The sequence below is a fragment of the Apostichopus japonicus genome, chromosome 4, assembly GCF_037975245.1.
Source record: "Apostichopus japonicus isolate 1M-3 chromosome 4, ASM3797524v1, whole genome shotgun sequence".
NCBI classification, from domain to species: Eukaryota; Metazoa; Echinodermata; class Holothuroidea; order Aspidochirotida; family Stichopodidae; genus Apostichopus; species Apostichopus japonicus.
This window is the reverse complement of record NC_092564.1, coordinates 13,150,211-13,167,499: the sequence shown is the minus strand read 5'-3', so window position 1 is coordinate 13,167,499 and position 17,289 is coordinate 13,150,211. Positions and strand designations below refer to the sequence as shown.

The 17,289-nt window shown below is 38.6% G+C and overlaps 1 protein-coding gene across 1 annotated transcript in view; it reads right to left on the bottom strand.

Moving 5' to 3' along the window:
• Window positions 1–9,615: 9,615 nt before the first annotated feature.
• Window positions 9,616–17,289, bottom strand: part of LOC139966492 (protein timeless homolog) — a 28,805-nt gene continuing 21,131 nt past the window's right edge. Inside the window, exons 26-32 of the mRNA XM_071969553.1 lie at window positions 17,127–17,166; window positions 16,258–16,458; window positions 15,641–15,709; window positions 14,791–14,912; window positions 12,326–12,678; window positions 11,964–12,130; window positions 9,616–11,372 (exon numbers count right to left, since the gene is read on the bottom strand). Of these exons, the coding sequence (XP_071825654.1) occupies window positions 11,224–11,372; window positions 11,964–12,130; window positions 12,326–12,678; window positions 14,791–14,912; window positions 15,641–15,709; window positions 16,258–16,458; window positions 17,127–17,166 (1,101 nt within the window). The 3' untranslated portion in view covers window positions 9,616–11,223. The remainder of the gene's footprint in view (window positions 11,373–11,963; window positions 12,131–12,325; window positions 12,679–14,790; window positions 14,913–15,640; window positions 15,710–16,257; window positions 16,459–17,126; window positions 17,167–17,289) is intronic.

Sequence of the window (17,289 nt, the reverse complement as noted above, 5' to 3'; positions counted from 1 at the left end):
TAGGTCGGTATCCTCTATATCCGTCCCCTACCCCACCTTCGTCAGGCATGACAGTACCCTGCTCAAAACTACAGTTTTCTTGGTGGGATATAGAGGCCGGGATAAATGATCATATTGGCCGTAACTTTTCTTCTAAATGTGTCCCCGGGTTGTTGGTATAGGTTAGTATAGCCAACTGACTTACACATCATCTGTTAAAAATCCAATAAGTGTTTACCAATATAGGAATGGTAACCTGTATGGTTGATAATTTGCACCTGAACAGACGTATTAGTAGACACTGCATACACGAAGCATATATCGATAATACAAACGTTTCCGTTAAACACTGTATAATGACTTTATCATTTCCTACACATGTGAACGGCCTTCATTGTGTCGAGGGTATAGCGATGTATACCAAACCCATAGCCTGCTGTGGCTATATATACGCATGGTCAATATGTTGTTTCGTTGCTAGGTGGGACAGCTGAGTGGGTGATTGGTATGTTAGCGTCATTCTAATAGAGCCTTAAATGTGAAAAGTTTACGCGGGATATTTCAACCCACATCCCTAACTACGATACAATATGAATTATGCAATAGGTCTTAAAAATTGGACAATTTCGTGGATTTTTGCACAGAATATAAAAAAATTCCCCCCCACCTTTCTACTTTCTGCTTTCCTTTTTCTCTTTCCACGGGTAGGGTAATGTATTGGATGTCAGTGATATAAATAATTTGGTTTTACTTGAATCAGGCACTTATGTCACCACCTGCAACACAAAATTAATAGACAGTGTTTTTTTCTTCAATTTAGCGATTTGTGACGTCATAATAGTTACTCCCTAATGGCGACCAGACAAGGTTGAAATGATCCATAAATAAAGTTAATTTCTCTCTAAAAGCCTATGAATATTACGTTAAAATGTTAATGTTTCAGTCACATCGGGGTCACAGGAAAAGCCATCATCAAACTTTATATATTGTCCTTAAATATTCACGATGACTCCATTCATTGGCCTCTATAAACCGCAATAAACATTTCGATAGTAAATGGCGTGTATTAGCTACCGTATAAATGTAAACACACCCAAGCTGTGTGGTGAGATTTGACGTTAATACATAAATAAAAGCAAACGTACGATCATCATCATATCCTGCCCTTTCACACTACTCATAGTGATGTTACAGGGACTGCGCATGATCACAACCAACGCGCTTCTTAATTAAAGATGTGATATTGAGAGACCCGCGAAGACAATAAATATCAATTCGAGCCAAATGTACTGCGTAATAATATGAGGTGATTACTCACAAGATCCTCGAACGTTAAGTGTCGTTCGATATTTTGAAACAAAATATAATTGTGACTGTTCTATCACATGAAAATGAAAGAAAGAAAATCTAGTTTTATTTTCATTGAAAATATTTCTTTACAGTAGGTATATACGATGGGACCATTCATAAAATATGAAAGAAATAGGATTAACCTTACACAATAGTGTACACAGATGGTCGAACATTATAATGGTCTATATATATCGTACGAGTGTTATGATTACAGGATTATAATAATCAAAATACATGTGTTATGGAGTGAATGAACTTTTTGTTTAATCCAACTTTTCCTTCATGCATGCTTGCCAACTTGCGTAATTATTGTTGGCACATTCTTGCATTTCCTGTGCGAAAAGAAGGATGTAGGTGGGTTTTTTAAAATATTAATTATGCAAATATTTTAGTTCACGCTATAGTAAGATAGCTTTGAGACCGAGGGACAGCGAATCAGCGACTGTCATGTGAAAATCATAGTCTCCGTGCAACCGTGCGAAGATGTACTAACATGAACACCGTGATGTACCGGTAGGCCCTATTTGATATGATCTGGTATGATAGTGCACTGCACCTACAGCGGCCACCACAACCATTTTACTATAATCTGCGTATATGGCTTTGAGGAAGAAGATTGTACATCAGTCTAAACCACTGAAAGTCTATGAAGAAAAGAACTCTTTCAACGTTATGACTCATTGCTTTTATACGAGCAAAATCAATAGAATGTTATTGCAAAAGAAACACATAATTGCCAGCTACGCAATTCACTGAACACCTTAATGTGCATTTCATTTGCAAAGTAAACATAACTTTGACCGTATAATATAAACAGCGCTATATAGGCACTGTTTTTCTCTTCACTTAAGGAATCATAAAACATGTAAGCCTGTCGAGAGCATGGGTGGGGGGGGGGGGGTTTCCGGAAGCACAGCTCTGTGGCCAGGGGTCATTGAGGGGTCGGTAAATATGCGATAAAATATTTTGGGGTTCTCAGTAACATATAGGCCTACTTACTTCTTCTAAATTATGGAAGATATATATATATATATATATATATATGATACTTCACAAAGACGGGACTTAACGCTTCGGTGACATTGATTGTTAAATAGGCAATACATGGACATAAGATAATGACTACGACTCCGTAGAATTGTCTGTAATTGTTCTCATAGTCCCGGGGGTAAGTGAACCAACGAATATTTACCAGACGGAAACAAAATGTCGTATTTCAGGTTCACGCTATATGTGGTACATATACCTCTTGTGATATGTCAAGAATACAATATAACTCATTAAAAATATAAATTAAATAAAAAGCGTGGTAAGAACTCCAAGGTATAACATCATCTATTGAACCTGTCGATCGTTACTTTCCAGGTCGCTACCAACCTTTATGGTCATCAATTACCATGCCAACGTTATACATTGGTAAATGTGTAAACCTAGTGTGACCTAGTCCGTGAAATTCCTTCGTCTTAAACCCAGTCCGTGCTGACATGGGAACTGTCGTAAACAATTGTCCTGTTCACGTTAGTACGGTAACCTAGACAGGACAACGAATCCTGAACTGGGCATATAATAAGACCAACGCCAGAAAACATGAATTTACCCCGAAATTATATTTCCTTAGCTTGAAATGTGCGTCTATGACGATCCAACTCCAGACTTGCCATATACGAGTGTACTAAAATACAAGCATAATTTCCTTTGGTATATATGAGTGTTATGTATTTGTTTCCTCAGAACCATGAGCACGGACACTTTTGCTTATCAGCGTTATTATCACATACAAACGACAGAAGCCAGCACTCGGTAATTTTTTTAAATTTCCGTGTTTCCTTCCCTTTTGTTAAATGAAAACATTAATTAGCCAAATAGCCAATAAACTGGGTTGGAATTTTAGTATCAATCGTTATCAACAATGATACACAAAACTCATCACACAACTAGCTGCTGCATGGTTTTAACAACGAAATAGAATGGACACAACTGGATGCATGTACTTTGTTCATTTTTGTGGTATTGTAAATTTAAGATTTTACATTAATGCAGGCACATGAAGGTGAATTAACATTACTGCAATAAATTCAGGCTCACTTATCATTATTATTCATTTATATTTACATATATTTATAACCGTGCACGGTGTTAAAAGAATCCGAAGCACGAGAGGATTGTTTTCTTGTCAACGAGTACACTATATTGTAAAATAGTTGACCATGGGCAACCTGTAACAACTTTATGTCCAAATCTAGCAAGAACATTTTTGTGTTTGTCGTCATCGGTCGTATAGGTGTTCACTCGTATTATAAAGTCACCGTGCCGGAAAACGTAACGTACACCGGGCCAACTCCCTGCCCAAGAGGAATACGAGGAGTCACAACTGCTATAAGTTCCATTTAGGTCATGACCTCTCATCATCACCATAACCACAATTTCCGTTTCAGGAATTTTTAATCCCTTGGGCACAACCCTTTTTTTCATTCATCATGATATATCATTTTACCAAACATTTTTTCAGGAATTTTGACCGACGGAGATATGTTTATACACCCCCCCCCCGCCCGCCCTCCCGCCCTCCCCCCTTACCTACACACTCACACAGCTTACACATCGGGGTAAAAGTTCTGTACATGTTTTTAACAAGTATATTTTATTCATACTGTATTGTGGCCCAAACGCCAACTCCCCGTTTCCAAACCCGTTCCTTCAAACACCCTCCCGTATTGAACCTTTCCAAGTTCCCCTATAGTCCTTCGCCTCATCTCCATACATACACAGAGTTATATTTCATACATTTAGCTCTTTATTATCGTCATAAACCATACATCGCTCAACTGGGATTTGCACACGGTCATAATCGGTGAATAAACAAGACTAAATCTATCTTTGTAGTCTTACACATTTCGAATATATTTATTCGCTCACCATCACTGTATTTCATCCAGTATTTATTCTTCTATCTTTACTGTATAGAGGGGATGGCTACTTCAAGCCAAATTTCGTTGACTTCTATAGCATATTACTCCACTGAGCTAAGGGAACTCTATTGAAACTTGATTACTTTAGCATGTAAAAAAAAGATGAGTGGTCTATAATTATTATATTATGCCTTTTTGACAAAAATGGTATTCCAAGTATTGGTAATAATGGAAAGCGAAATTGGATGTTATTCCCAAGCTTTTTGACTGTTCTCTTCAAAATTTTGCACGACTTATGAGTTTCTAACTATAGTTAAACTAATAAACTACGGTTTCATGTGACATTTATAAATATGGCTCATGCTGTTTAATGACTGTAACGCAAAAAAATAAGGGAAAACCCCAAAAAGGAAAAAATCAGGACGATATTCCGCCTGGCTGGCTGAAGTTTCATCATTGTATAGGCTATATGCTACCGCAATGTTTCCTTTTAACGCAATAATAAGTATCACGACAGACTGACTCGAACGGATAACTTGCTAGTAAAGTAGTAAGGTATTTAACTGCATGTATAAAAGTTGGGTGTGTAGGCCTATGATAGCTACACACCTACCTCCCTATATTACTTAGTAACCAGTATATATGATGCCATTCAATCTCATTTCCTCTCCACAACAACCTGTCTCTCCCAACTCTTCCACACACTCCCCCCTTCCTCCCTCTCCCCTTCCAAAGGTTACTTTAGACCGGGGAAGGGGGCACAGGGTCGACAGGGACCCGCGTGCCAACATCGGAATGTGAAAAGAGAATCACCCCACAAATGAGCACTTCTATGTTATGTGGACACTCACGGCTAATCTTGCTCAATGTAGGAAGTTCATTTCATTTATTGTTTCATTTCACAACAACATACGAGTGCAAAACAAATCTAAAAACAATCAGTTTATAGAACATCAGGTTGACAGTAAATGTCGTGAAAAGGGAAGTGAGCTAAAAAAAAAAAACACCCTGATGGACTTGACGAGAGCACACTCCCCGAATGTAATAGAACCAAGCAATATACATCAGTACAAGTAAAAGACAAAACCAACTTACGTAACTTAACTATATTACTATACCAATCCCTCTCTTCCCCCACCACCACCCCTCCAGTTGATTCTGGTTGAGTTGATTCTGTCTGGCCGTTAATTTTCTTTTCTTTTTTCTCTGGCCCTGGGACAGAAATCCTCGAGAACACCTGCTTTATACATTGCAGCATGATCTGTTCTTCAAATTCCCTTTAATCTTCTACGACATTCCTATATGCTGCGAAAATATCTCCGTTCTTTAGCGTATCGCGATGCCTGCCTTTATAATTGCCCCGTTCGCCCCCCCCCTTTCCCGCCACCCCTTGCAGAGGACCAACCGGCAAGGGTATTATTCACACAGAGCAGTTATTATTATAATACCGTGTTGTGGCGCTTATAGAAAAGTGATCGACAAAAGATTCACATAAAGATTGCGCCATCTAACACGGTTGCTGCTATTTACGAACTTACTGACCCTTGTTCTGACCTCCACGTAACATTCGCTGGCGTGGGTCATTGGGCTTGCTGCGTAGTCCTCACCGCCACACTCGAGGGCTATCAATCTTGCGCCGAATGACGTCACACAATGACCGTTACGGAAAAATTACCCACCTTTCTCTGTAAAAAAAAAAACATTTGGAAGATTTTGTTTCTTTGATGGATCATGCTTTTACGAAGAATAATCCTTATAGTGACAATCGATCGAGTTTAGAAGTATATTTGAAATATTGATTTTATGGTGTTGATATAGTTGAACGCCCTATCAAGTATTTTCCTAGAAACATGATGGTGGCCCGTACAGAACACCCACATGTATAACGATAGGGTACAAGCAATATCACTAAAACGCATTAATCAAACCCATCACAGAACACATCCTATAGGTTGTGTACCGGTATCTAAACCAACTTCTCGTTATATCATATCATGTTAAATTATAAATTATATCCTAATTGATTAAGTTTGAGAAAGTATATCGAAATGCATTTTGGGTTTGGTTTACTGTAACTGAGGTGCTGAGATTAACTGGATATAAAGGAGGTAAATCGCCAATTCTGTATAATATTTCTGAATTGGCTTTTTTTTGTTGATACATCATTAATAGGCCTAATATTAACGAAAGTGCCTATAAAATACCCAGTAGGTTTGGTATAAATTGTCGAAAATTGACGAATCGACACAAAAACACTGCAACAAAGACACCGAATCCAATTAGTTTCGGTAAATCTGATAAGAAATAGGAAAATAGCACCAAAGGTTGCAATATTTATCACAGCATAGATCTGTGACGTATCGGGTGATGTATCGAGTACAGGCTTGAACTATAGGAGGGTTAGTCAAGGAGTACAGACTATAGGGGTCCGGGGTCAATTAGTGTGTCCGGAGTAAAACAAAGAATAATGAAATAAGAATAATGAGCTCTCATGTCCAGAAAACGTCTGTATACGACCAAAAGAGTTCCGTGAATTTATGGAGACTCAAAAAAGAAAGGGGGACGGGGGTTGGAACACGGTGACATGCTCATTGTCCATGGGATAGTCTAAATGGGGAAATCCACATAAAAACTGTAATTTACATTTTGGTAAAGTTTGTGGGCCAGCATATATTCGAAGGTGTTGACCAGTGGCGGCGGAACCGGGGGGGCTTGGGGGAGGGGGCTCGTCCCCCCAATGAAAAAGTTGAGGGGGCAAATGCATGATAAGCCCCCCCAATATTTACCAAGGCTCCGAAACGTGCATCTGCCCATTTTTCAATGCATACTTGTCGATCTGTCCGATGCACACGTATACTATATAGGTGTAATAATTTTAGTAATTGCTGGGGGACCCTCGGCCCGTCCCCTGGCTATAGACCACATTGTCACCCCAACCGCGTCTTCACGCCCCGTGAAAAGTGGAAGCAGTGAGTGTGAGTACCAGTAAGCGTAACACAACTTCGTCTTAGGCCAATGACTTGCCTCATTTCAGCCAGTTCTCCAACATACCCTTACTTAATGGCGGAGCGTCCATATATACAGTCAGGGGCGGATGCCCCCCCCCCCCCCCTGACAGACTCAAATGGACTGCTGGCGCCCGTTTCAGCTTTTCACTATACTTTTTACTTATTCGCTATTATTGACTATTTTATTGCGCTCTCATATACCTTTTGACATTTGTCATATTCTGTTGGTGTAATTTTCCGACAAAATGGTGACGACACCTATTTATTCTCCGTTTATCTGCAAATTAGCAAGGCCCGGAAAGGGTCATTTCCTGCAATCTAGGGAGTATCTTTACTCAAAATTTTTCTGTACGCTCCGCGCCAACCTGTGGTGGCGCTCCGCTTAGATAGTGTCGAAAGCGCCCCTACAGACCATTCTTGCCCCCCCCCCCGACCAATACCTCTAGCTCCGCCACTGCCCTTACTACACTCAAAAACGTCTTTGCGAGTACACTACGAGTATAATAGCTACTCTCTTAAAACACCATCGAATATACAAATTACAATGTTTTTACAGACTTTTACTGAGAAATTGCAGACTTGAGACCCATATTTTAGGGCTAGGTATTCGCAGCATAAAACACACGGGAAGTGTCGTTTCCGGCCATCTGGGGGTTTGAAATAACCCACAATTTTCTTGTACGCCCCGCGCCAACCGATGGTGGCGCTCCGCTTAGATAGTCTCCACACATTAGCCCCCCCCCCCCAATAATTTTTCCGTTCCGCCGCGCCTGGTGTTGACATATCTCTCCCTATAAGCCTAACAGTCCAACGACAATAACGTGTACGCAATTTGTGTTTGTGTGTGTGTGAGGGGAGGAGTGGTGGTGGTGGGGAGGGGTCTCTTCCGGCTAATTTCGGTAGGTGCATGAAAGTTTAGGAAAAGGCCAACGGTGTATCCAAGAGTTTATACAGAAGGGTGTATGGCCCTTGGGTCGCAACTCAGATATAGCGGCGTATAGGAGTGCCCCGCTACTATCTGGTTGGCTACTGTATCCCCTTGTGGCACCCTAGAAAACGGCTTATAGTCACTGAATAAGATTAGATATACCTCCAAAGTAATATTTATACCATGCTAGAGCAGTAGAGCCATCTAGAACAGGTCGAGTTACAGGAAATCCGAGGCCGTTCTCTGTGTGGAATAGTTTTTGTATTCCTTAAGAAGCGAATTATCTACGTCGGAATAACAATGCACGTGGCAGAACTTTCATAAGGAAACAAAATTTGGTCCAGGGACTTGTTTTTTCCCCTTCGTATCATACTTCATCATGTTTGCGCATGTTACACACTTCGACACTTTTGAACATGAGGTTAAATTTAAAAAAAAATCGTTACCTTCTGGATAGTGCAAATTCAAACATCCGTCCTTTGTTATCACTTGCAGAAGTACACTGTGTCCCAGAATGGATTAGGGTCACGTCGTTTTCATTTTGGTTTACATTATCATTTTATTATTACTTTTTTCTAACACTTTGTTGCGACCTACAATTAAGTTATGAATACTAATTAAAATTTTGATAAGATAGGCGCACTATAAGCTGCACCCAATTATTGCACGTTTGATCTATTCCTTGATTAATTTGCTGTGAATCACACAGCTGAAACCAACAATAGGCTACTGTTAAGAAACTGCTTTGGCTATTGTCTCATCTGTCTTTTTAACACTTAGGTCCTGATTCACTTTTAGTCTGTCTTTCCGGCAGTCTTGGAGACGTCAAGCTCTCTAACTTTGATATAGCCTACGCACAGACATCTAAGTGCAGGGCCCTGTCTTCCAATGAGGCAAGCAAGCATATCTTAAAGCAATATTAGGGGCTTGAAGGGCTTGGGATTTACTAAGCTCCAAGGATCAGGCAAAGAAGCAAACATAATAATAACGAGACGTTAAGCAGGAACGTAATTTGTACTGGCTGTTTAGTAGTTTGTCGGGCCAAAAGATTCAAATTATGGTATCCCCCCATTTATTGTAAACAATGATATTTTCTGATGATCTGTTGCAAGAGTGAAACATTACTTACACTGGCAGCCCAGTTGGTTGTTTTGCAAATTGGCAAAGGTTAGGCAGGTTAAACGCTGGTATTAGTTTTGGTATCGCAACCTTTTGACTTTCCTTCCTCTGTTACACATTCAGGTAACAAAAAACCCTTCAGTTTAAAAATAAAATCTGGTATTCTCCCGGAGTTTCAAAACAAAGAATTGCTGGGTCAAATGGAAGTGCTGCTAATGGACTTGGCGGGGGGGGGGGGGAGGGGGATAGGGTTCTGCTTGAGTAAGATTGGTGTAACTACAAACATAAGGCACAAAGTCAAATTGACTAAAAATGTTCATCACTGTGATAAAGGTATATATTCGTCATTCCATGGTAACATTTAGTGTGATAAGGCAGACCTGCTATAAACCATCAACTCTCAATTTAATATGCAAACAATGCAGTTTGTTCCATGTATTATTGGTCACTTGCAAGAAAGGTTCAAGAATTATAAATACTTTTAAGGATCTCACTAATTTGTGCAAACTTTTGCCAAAGTTCAGCCGTATTTTGTTTGTAAATATATTCTTTGGAAACATGTCAAATTATTGGCAATTGAAATCTCCTTTAAGGCAAAGTTGAGGATGGCTTCAACTCTTCAGTCAAGACCTTACTGTAACAGTGAACACACTTGGTTCACGGAATTTGATCAACCTGTCAAAACATTGTTATCAGGCTTAAATTAACAACGGATAACAAAAGTTAAAAAATTCAACTTGGTCAATGTTTGTAATCAATTTCAACATTCGATTTGAGACCAAAACAAGTGTATATTCTTTGGAAACATACTGGAAAGGTGTGTTACCTCTCCACAGTAGACCCAGGGTCTACACATTGGAATATCACATCAATTCTTCCAGATCTGATGTGAAAGAATAAACATAGTATTGACTATTGAAATGTTACAAAGGAACCGATAAACTTGTTGTCTGATGGTTGGTCATAAGTCCAAATTATCTTGCAAGCACCTGTCCCTTCAGATATTTTAAAGAACTTTCAGTTACTCCATGTGAATCTCTTTCAAAGAAAATTTGTTATGTATTTTTGGATTTGGTGATACTCAAACACACCTGTCCATCATTTTGTGATACAGCACCGTATTGATTTAAACACGTACATGCGTGACGATTTAAGACCACCTTGTGGCTACCTACGATGTTACGAGTGACTTTGTAAAACCATATGTGGTGGTGTAGAGTTAACCTCTGTTTATCCAGAGTAACTGAAACAAAAACATATTTGGAGCATTGCCCTTGAAGTTTCAACTGTGCAGACCTTTAAGTTTTATCTAGTGTTATGTGAATAAATTCTGGTCTCTGAACCATATCAATACCTTCTGATATGAACCAGTTTTAAATTCCCTTTATGTGATGCTGTTAAACACTATCTGATCAGAATCAGATCTGTTTTGTACCAGTTTAGACCTAAACCTGATGAAGACCAGCTCAACAATATCTGAATCAAAAGCAGCTTCATTACGTCATCTTTTAATATCTTTAACCGGTTGCTATTGTACACATATGAACAGATTTCTCATTAAACGATTCATCCCCAAAGAAAACATTGAAAAAGTGATAGGTCAAAGGTCACTTCATGTTAATGAAAATTATGAAAGTTTCTCCGAACACTAGCAATAAACCGTTCAAAATACCCTTCCTGTCGCTTTCTTCGACTCTTGTCAGATTTATCTTGAAAATCAAGAAATGTAAATCAATTTCTGTGTTTATGTCTATCATAATAATTCTCACCAGACAGTTCTCAAATTTGCTTCAAAGTTTAGTTTTTTGGTATGAAAAAGGAGATTGGAATATATTTTAGAATAATACTTTATTCCTGCTTCGAATATTTCCCTCCTGGTTTTTATTTTAATCACACATTAATTATCAAACTAACATAATTCTACGGATCAATCTTCTCCCGATTCTTCATCGCTCTCTATAAGGGCTGCCCGTCTCTGGACCAGAACACCGACAGGGACGTCGTCATCTGAATCGCTGTCATCCGAGTCCAAAACAGATCGACTCTTAAGAGACTTTTCGGAGACTTTGTGTTCTTCTGTAACAGAAACAATAAAGCTTTTTGAAAATGTTTCTGGTTGTGTAAATATGGCAAATTAAACTTCATCCAAAATGTTGTAAGTTTTGTCAATATGGCATGTGCACATCACACTCCTAATGCACAACTTTGTCCAGTACTACTATTTACAAATTTAGGAGTATTCTTAGGATTGAAATATGCAAAATCCTGTAATATCCCTTGAACTTTCTGTAGAACCAACAAACCTCTTGGAAAATTATTATTTATTTACCTGGATCTCTCTTTAAGGTTTTAAATTGATCAGAGTCCACCTCTTAGTGTAGGTGTCATGGTTACCTAGGTAACAGGCCAATTGGAAGGCAACACATCTGCATCACTATGAAAAGTCATTTGGGTTTTGTTATTCTTCTTTTACATTTTTGCTTGACGACGACCGACCGTGGTAAGCAACATGTCAGAGATAATTCCAGAATTAAAATATACCTCTCCTTTTAGAAGCTATTTATGGCATGTTCCTGCTTCTGATATACCTTTACACTTATATTTTAAACACAATAGGAAATTCCCAAAAAATTGGTTTGGGAAAACCATTGTGTCTGTTACAGTCACCTTCAAGTCCTGTTTCCTGAATCCTATCTCCACTTTCCATTGCTTCCTCTCTTATGATTGGTTCGTTGTCTTCACTATCGCTACTCAAAGCAACCCTGGATCGCTTGGCTGGCTGGCTGGGGGCAGCATTCCTCTTCATCACCAGGTCACCCAAAGGTTCATCATCACTATGGATTCAGAGAACGATACAGAAAGATCATTAATCGCAAGAATTTAAAAGTATTAAGAAGGGGGAGGGGTAGAGGAGTTACTCAAACAGTAGACTCTCATTTAAGGAAGCTCCTGATTTCAGAGGAACTTCTTTAACCGGTGAGAAAGATGGCATTTTCTACTTTCAAAAAACCACGAGGGCCTTTAGTTACCTATCCTCCGATGACGACCCACTATCGAGTGGTCTCTTGACCCTGGATTTAGAGGGCGGTGTCTTCCTCTTTTCCACCTCATTCATATCTACTCCACCTCCTCCTTGAGTATCTCCGTTGCCAGGGCTTTCTGGAGCTGATAACTTCTCCAAGACCTCTTCAGCAGTCATCATTTTCTTCCTTGGTTTTCGGGTTTTCTTTTGCTCTTTTTGTTTGCTCGCCAATTGTTCCAACATTCGGTGGCGCTCCCTCTGTTTCTTGACCGACTCCGTTTCCATGCCGGGCTCTATGGCCTCTGCCCTCTGTCTCAAGCCCTCGATGGATAGGTTGCCTGGAATCCTCCAAAATGTCTCCTATAATACAAGCAGAACATAATTGATAAGTTGAACTCAAACACTCACAACACTGGAGGATTCTACCAGAATAAATCCGAATCCATATAGATATGTATATCTATATATATATATATATATATCTATATCACATAATATACTTAACTAAACTATCATCATACTGCTACTCGGAGTTTCACGTGTATGGCTCGCGCACCGATCATCAGTTGCCTGATGATCGGTGCGCGAGCCGTACACGTGAAACTCAGAGTAGCAGTATGATGATAGTTTAGTTAAGTATATTATGTGATATTCTAGCTCTGCCTTGGCATAGAGCACTCTTTGTGAATATTGACCAACATTCTATGTGATATATATATATATATATGTTATATATTTACATATATAGATATATATACATATATATGTATACATATATATATGTATATATATTTATATTTTGTTTACATTATGTAACAATAAAAAAGACAAAGAGCCTACCCATCCAAGGACTAGGCAACCACCCAACGAGTCAAATTGCTGTTGTAAAGTTTTATTGCACGAGGGATAAATGAATTGCGGTGCCACTTAGTCTTAAGTTGAGGAAGTCTTAGTCTACCAATGCCCCTATCTATTAATCTGTCATGGAGTTGATCATGAAATGGGTGACTACAGTCGTCCCAAACGGAGTTGAGCTTGGACTGTAGGAGACACTGGTAGACAAAATCAACAGCAGACTGAGACCCCCCTACTAATATTTCAGCTTTTTTAATGATGTTGTCAACACGATCCCTTTCTGTCTTACTAATGTTACCACCCCAACAAATGAGGCAGTATGTCCAAACTCCACAGATGGTAGCATTATAGAACATATCTAAAATTTCCGTACGCACATTGAAAAGTGGAGGCCCACATATATATTTACATGTATTGTCTGTAGGATTTTGCTAGTTTGAAATCATTGTTAAATACTGCCAGAATTTCCAGTTTGACTTAATCTATGGGTACTTCCTGAGTTTCTGGACTTTTAATGTAAGGTGACAATATTTTGGTTGGGAAATCTGGGGACATTACTCTATGACATTGGCCCACACATGCTGACTCTTGGTAGTAGTATCTAAGTCTAATTTAGACTGTACATGTATAGGCAGTGCTGGAAATTTGAGGTGTTTTGAAGGTGACTGGAAGTCTGCATGACAACTAATAGACAAAGAGATAGTTTGAATGTGAGTTAAACAACTGTAAAATTATTCAATGATCTGGATTGTTTTAGTATGAGTATAGTATAGTATAGTATGAGTATGAAGTAGCATTATAAATGGAGTTGTAAATTGGGCAATCCTTCAAATTGATTCCAGGCATGGAAGTCTCACACAGGTTACATTGAAATTAGTCAGTCCTGTTTACAAATTCAGAAACACTTGTAAAGATCAGGGAAAAGTGCAGCAAATCTGAGGAAAATTCCGGGACACCTTTGACCTGGAGACAGTACATCACACATCCAAGGATTGTCGTCGGAAATCACAAACAGGCTGTCACTTTAACATAATTGTGTCTATGAACAAAATCCTGTTAAGAGTGTAACATCATCAAGGCCTCTTTGCTTTGCTATTATTTGAAATCATAACAGCAATTGCAGCCAAATGTCTCATGCCCATTAACAAAGTAAATGCATTCCAATGTATTTATTCCTTCAGTCCTGTTCAATGCTAAACTTGCCAAAAAGATTACACAAAAAGAAATCTTCTCTTTACATAAATTACCCCAAAAAAATTTACAATATCTTTTTTTGACTATAAGTTATTTTAATAAGAGGAAGCACATTTGTCAGTAAAATGCAAATTTGCTACCAAAAGCATTATGTTTGCATATCAGTGTGTTTTAACATTAATGAAGTTACATTCAAAAGTCCCTCTCCTCCTCATTCCACCCCCTTCCCCCTGCCAAGGCACCACCCAAGAGTCGCATGAAATAAATGGGGACAGAATGTCTTGGAGAAGAAAAGGTTGCATTTGATACTCTCTAGAAAATTGTCAACTTGGCTGGTTGTCCTTTCTAATACTATTTTCTGCTCTCTATTTGTGTGATGGCAGCAAGCAATTTTTTTTTTTAAATTAAGTCAAGTTCTCCAACCTCATGACCGGACGGTGGGCTCATCCCCACCCTGCGAAGAAACTTCTGGAAATGTTTGTTGCCTAATGCAAGGGAGCAACTTTCCTCCAAAGGAACAATAGGAACAGCTTCTTGATCATTTTCTGCAAAAGAAAAGTAAAACAACAAAATGAAAAGTTTTTGTATTGAAACGATTTTGTATCAGAAAGGCAGGATGCATAGGACATAATGTTAAATAAAGTCTGAGGAGTAACTGGAATAAAATTGTGCTATCTGAAGTCAATGAGAAGAGCTTGAAAAAACATGCTGTGCTAAGGAGAGGGTGCTCTATACAACCAAGGTTTTTCTTGGGCCCTTCCCTCAATAGACACAACAAGCAAAACACTGAACAATAAAACTAAAACGAGGTAGACACTAACACATGTAAACTAACGATAAAATCATATATACTAATATAACCAAGGAATTTCATATACACTCATGAAGACAACGGTACTTAAATTACCAGCAAACCTTTGACTTTTTCTAGACTTAATGTATTTCTTTACCCGACTTTCAAAATGGGGATTTAGTAGGTTGTTGAATATGCATATTGGCCATGCAACCATTCATGACATTGGCCCAATCATTAAATCACACATCACAATTAATGGGCACATGTAAGCTGTATGTAGACACAGTGCAAAGTATAGGGATTCTCAGATCTGTACTTCACACATGAATGGCTTGTTGTTGTAAAGATTGTAGAAAAGACAATGCTCATTGCAGCACTCTCTAAAGGAATAGTATTCTGTCAGAAAGGAATTACTTTTAGAAAATGGTCAATTAGCTGTATTCTTTTTAGGGTGAGTAAATGAAATTGGAAAATCACCATCTGTTTCTTTATCGTCTGCCCGGACTTTCAATCCTTCCTGAATCCAAACAATCTGGTCTCGGAAACCTGGAAATAAACAACAACAACAGGCTAAACAGTTTGTAAAAGGATGGGTTGAGCATTCAAATGTCACCTTGGTCAAACAATTGTTGGTGAAAATTATACATGACTAATATATACTATTCCAATTGGAGAGGGACTTTCTAAAGCTGGCCACCTACTGCATGACCGAATGATATCTGACTCAGCTAAAACATCATTACTTAAAAAAATCATGGATAGGTAGGCTGTGTGGATGTTATTACAACTATGAATAATAAAGAGTAAGCTAGTCTTAAGTTGTGTCGGATTCTGTCAGTTAAACTCAACACACACTGTCTTTCCGTGTTACAGTCAGCGAAAGTGGTGCAGCAGTCCACGGGTTAACTGCCTATACTTGTCGGTTGAGTTGAGTCACATTCATTTCCAGGAGTGTGCGACTAGTTTAAGATCCAAACTGACCTGGCAGCATTGCCACCTGCAATGAAACCTGTGTGAGTTCCATGCCATTCACGTCTTCCCAGTTGACATGTGTAAACTGCTGAGTGTCGTAACTAATTTACTAATATATCTACCTTTCTTTTGTAATATATCCAGTAAGAATTTCATGTTTTCTTTGGTAGGTTCACTATCTCTCTCACGACCACCTTCATCACCACCTTCATCATCATCATCAGACTCATCTGTTTCCTCTGCTTCGCTCTCATCCGAGGGTAAATCATCCATCCCTTCATCTTCCCTGATAACCTTCTCTCTGTCTCCCTTTTCAGTGTTAGCTGAGGAAAAGGAGCGACGGAAAATTTAGTCACAAAAAAAACTTTAACAGCCAAGGTCACAGAGTTTATTTGGTCGAGGGGAAAACACAAGGGTAAAAAGGGATACTGGCTCTAATTCAAATAGTGGATGATGGCTCTTGCACAGGTAGGGAACTAGGGTGACATTAAATATATTACCTGCATTACATCAAGTTTGTAGTATTGTAAAATCATTAGTTGGTGTTAGCATGCAATATTAAGTAGTAACAGATTGAACTTCCATAATCGAATATTGCATAGTAACTTTGAAGGCTCTGATGTTATTAAATACTATGGTTCCTGTGTACAAAACCTACTATGAATTCTTTACACTTCCATAGCAACATGCCCTTTTTGCATGGCATTCTGTGATGAGATACCAGATAAATTATTCCCTGGGGATGGACCTCAAAAATCAAGCAGACTATGTCAAATTGTAAGAAAGGACAAGTTCAGGGTCAAAGGAACAAAGGTTAAAATAATTTTCTCTGCAATTTTTCGACACTGATTTCATTACACGCTTCTTAAGGTATGTAGAGATATAGAAAAAAATTTAAAAATCGAGACACAGAGTGCAGTTGGATACCCAGCTAGAGCTGTTAATGTATGATTCATCATTTAAATATTTGTCAATGTTATGGTTGACATACCCTCATCTCTTGTTGCGTCATCTTCATCGATAAATGGTTCCTGCAAAAACAAAAAAAAACAATGCCTTTATTACACCATATGATTAGAAAGACAAAAATTTAATACCATAACCAAAGATTAATTCTTCTTTCAGAAGAACATCTTAGGAATCCCATTATAAAA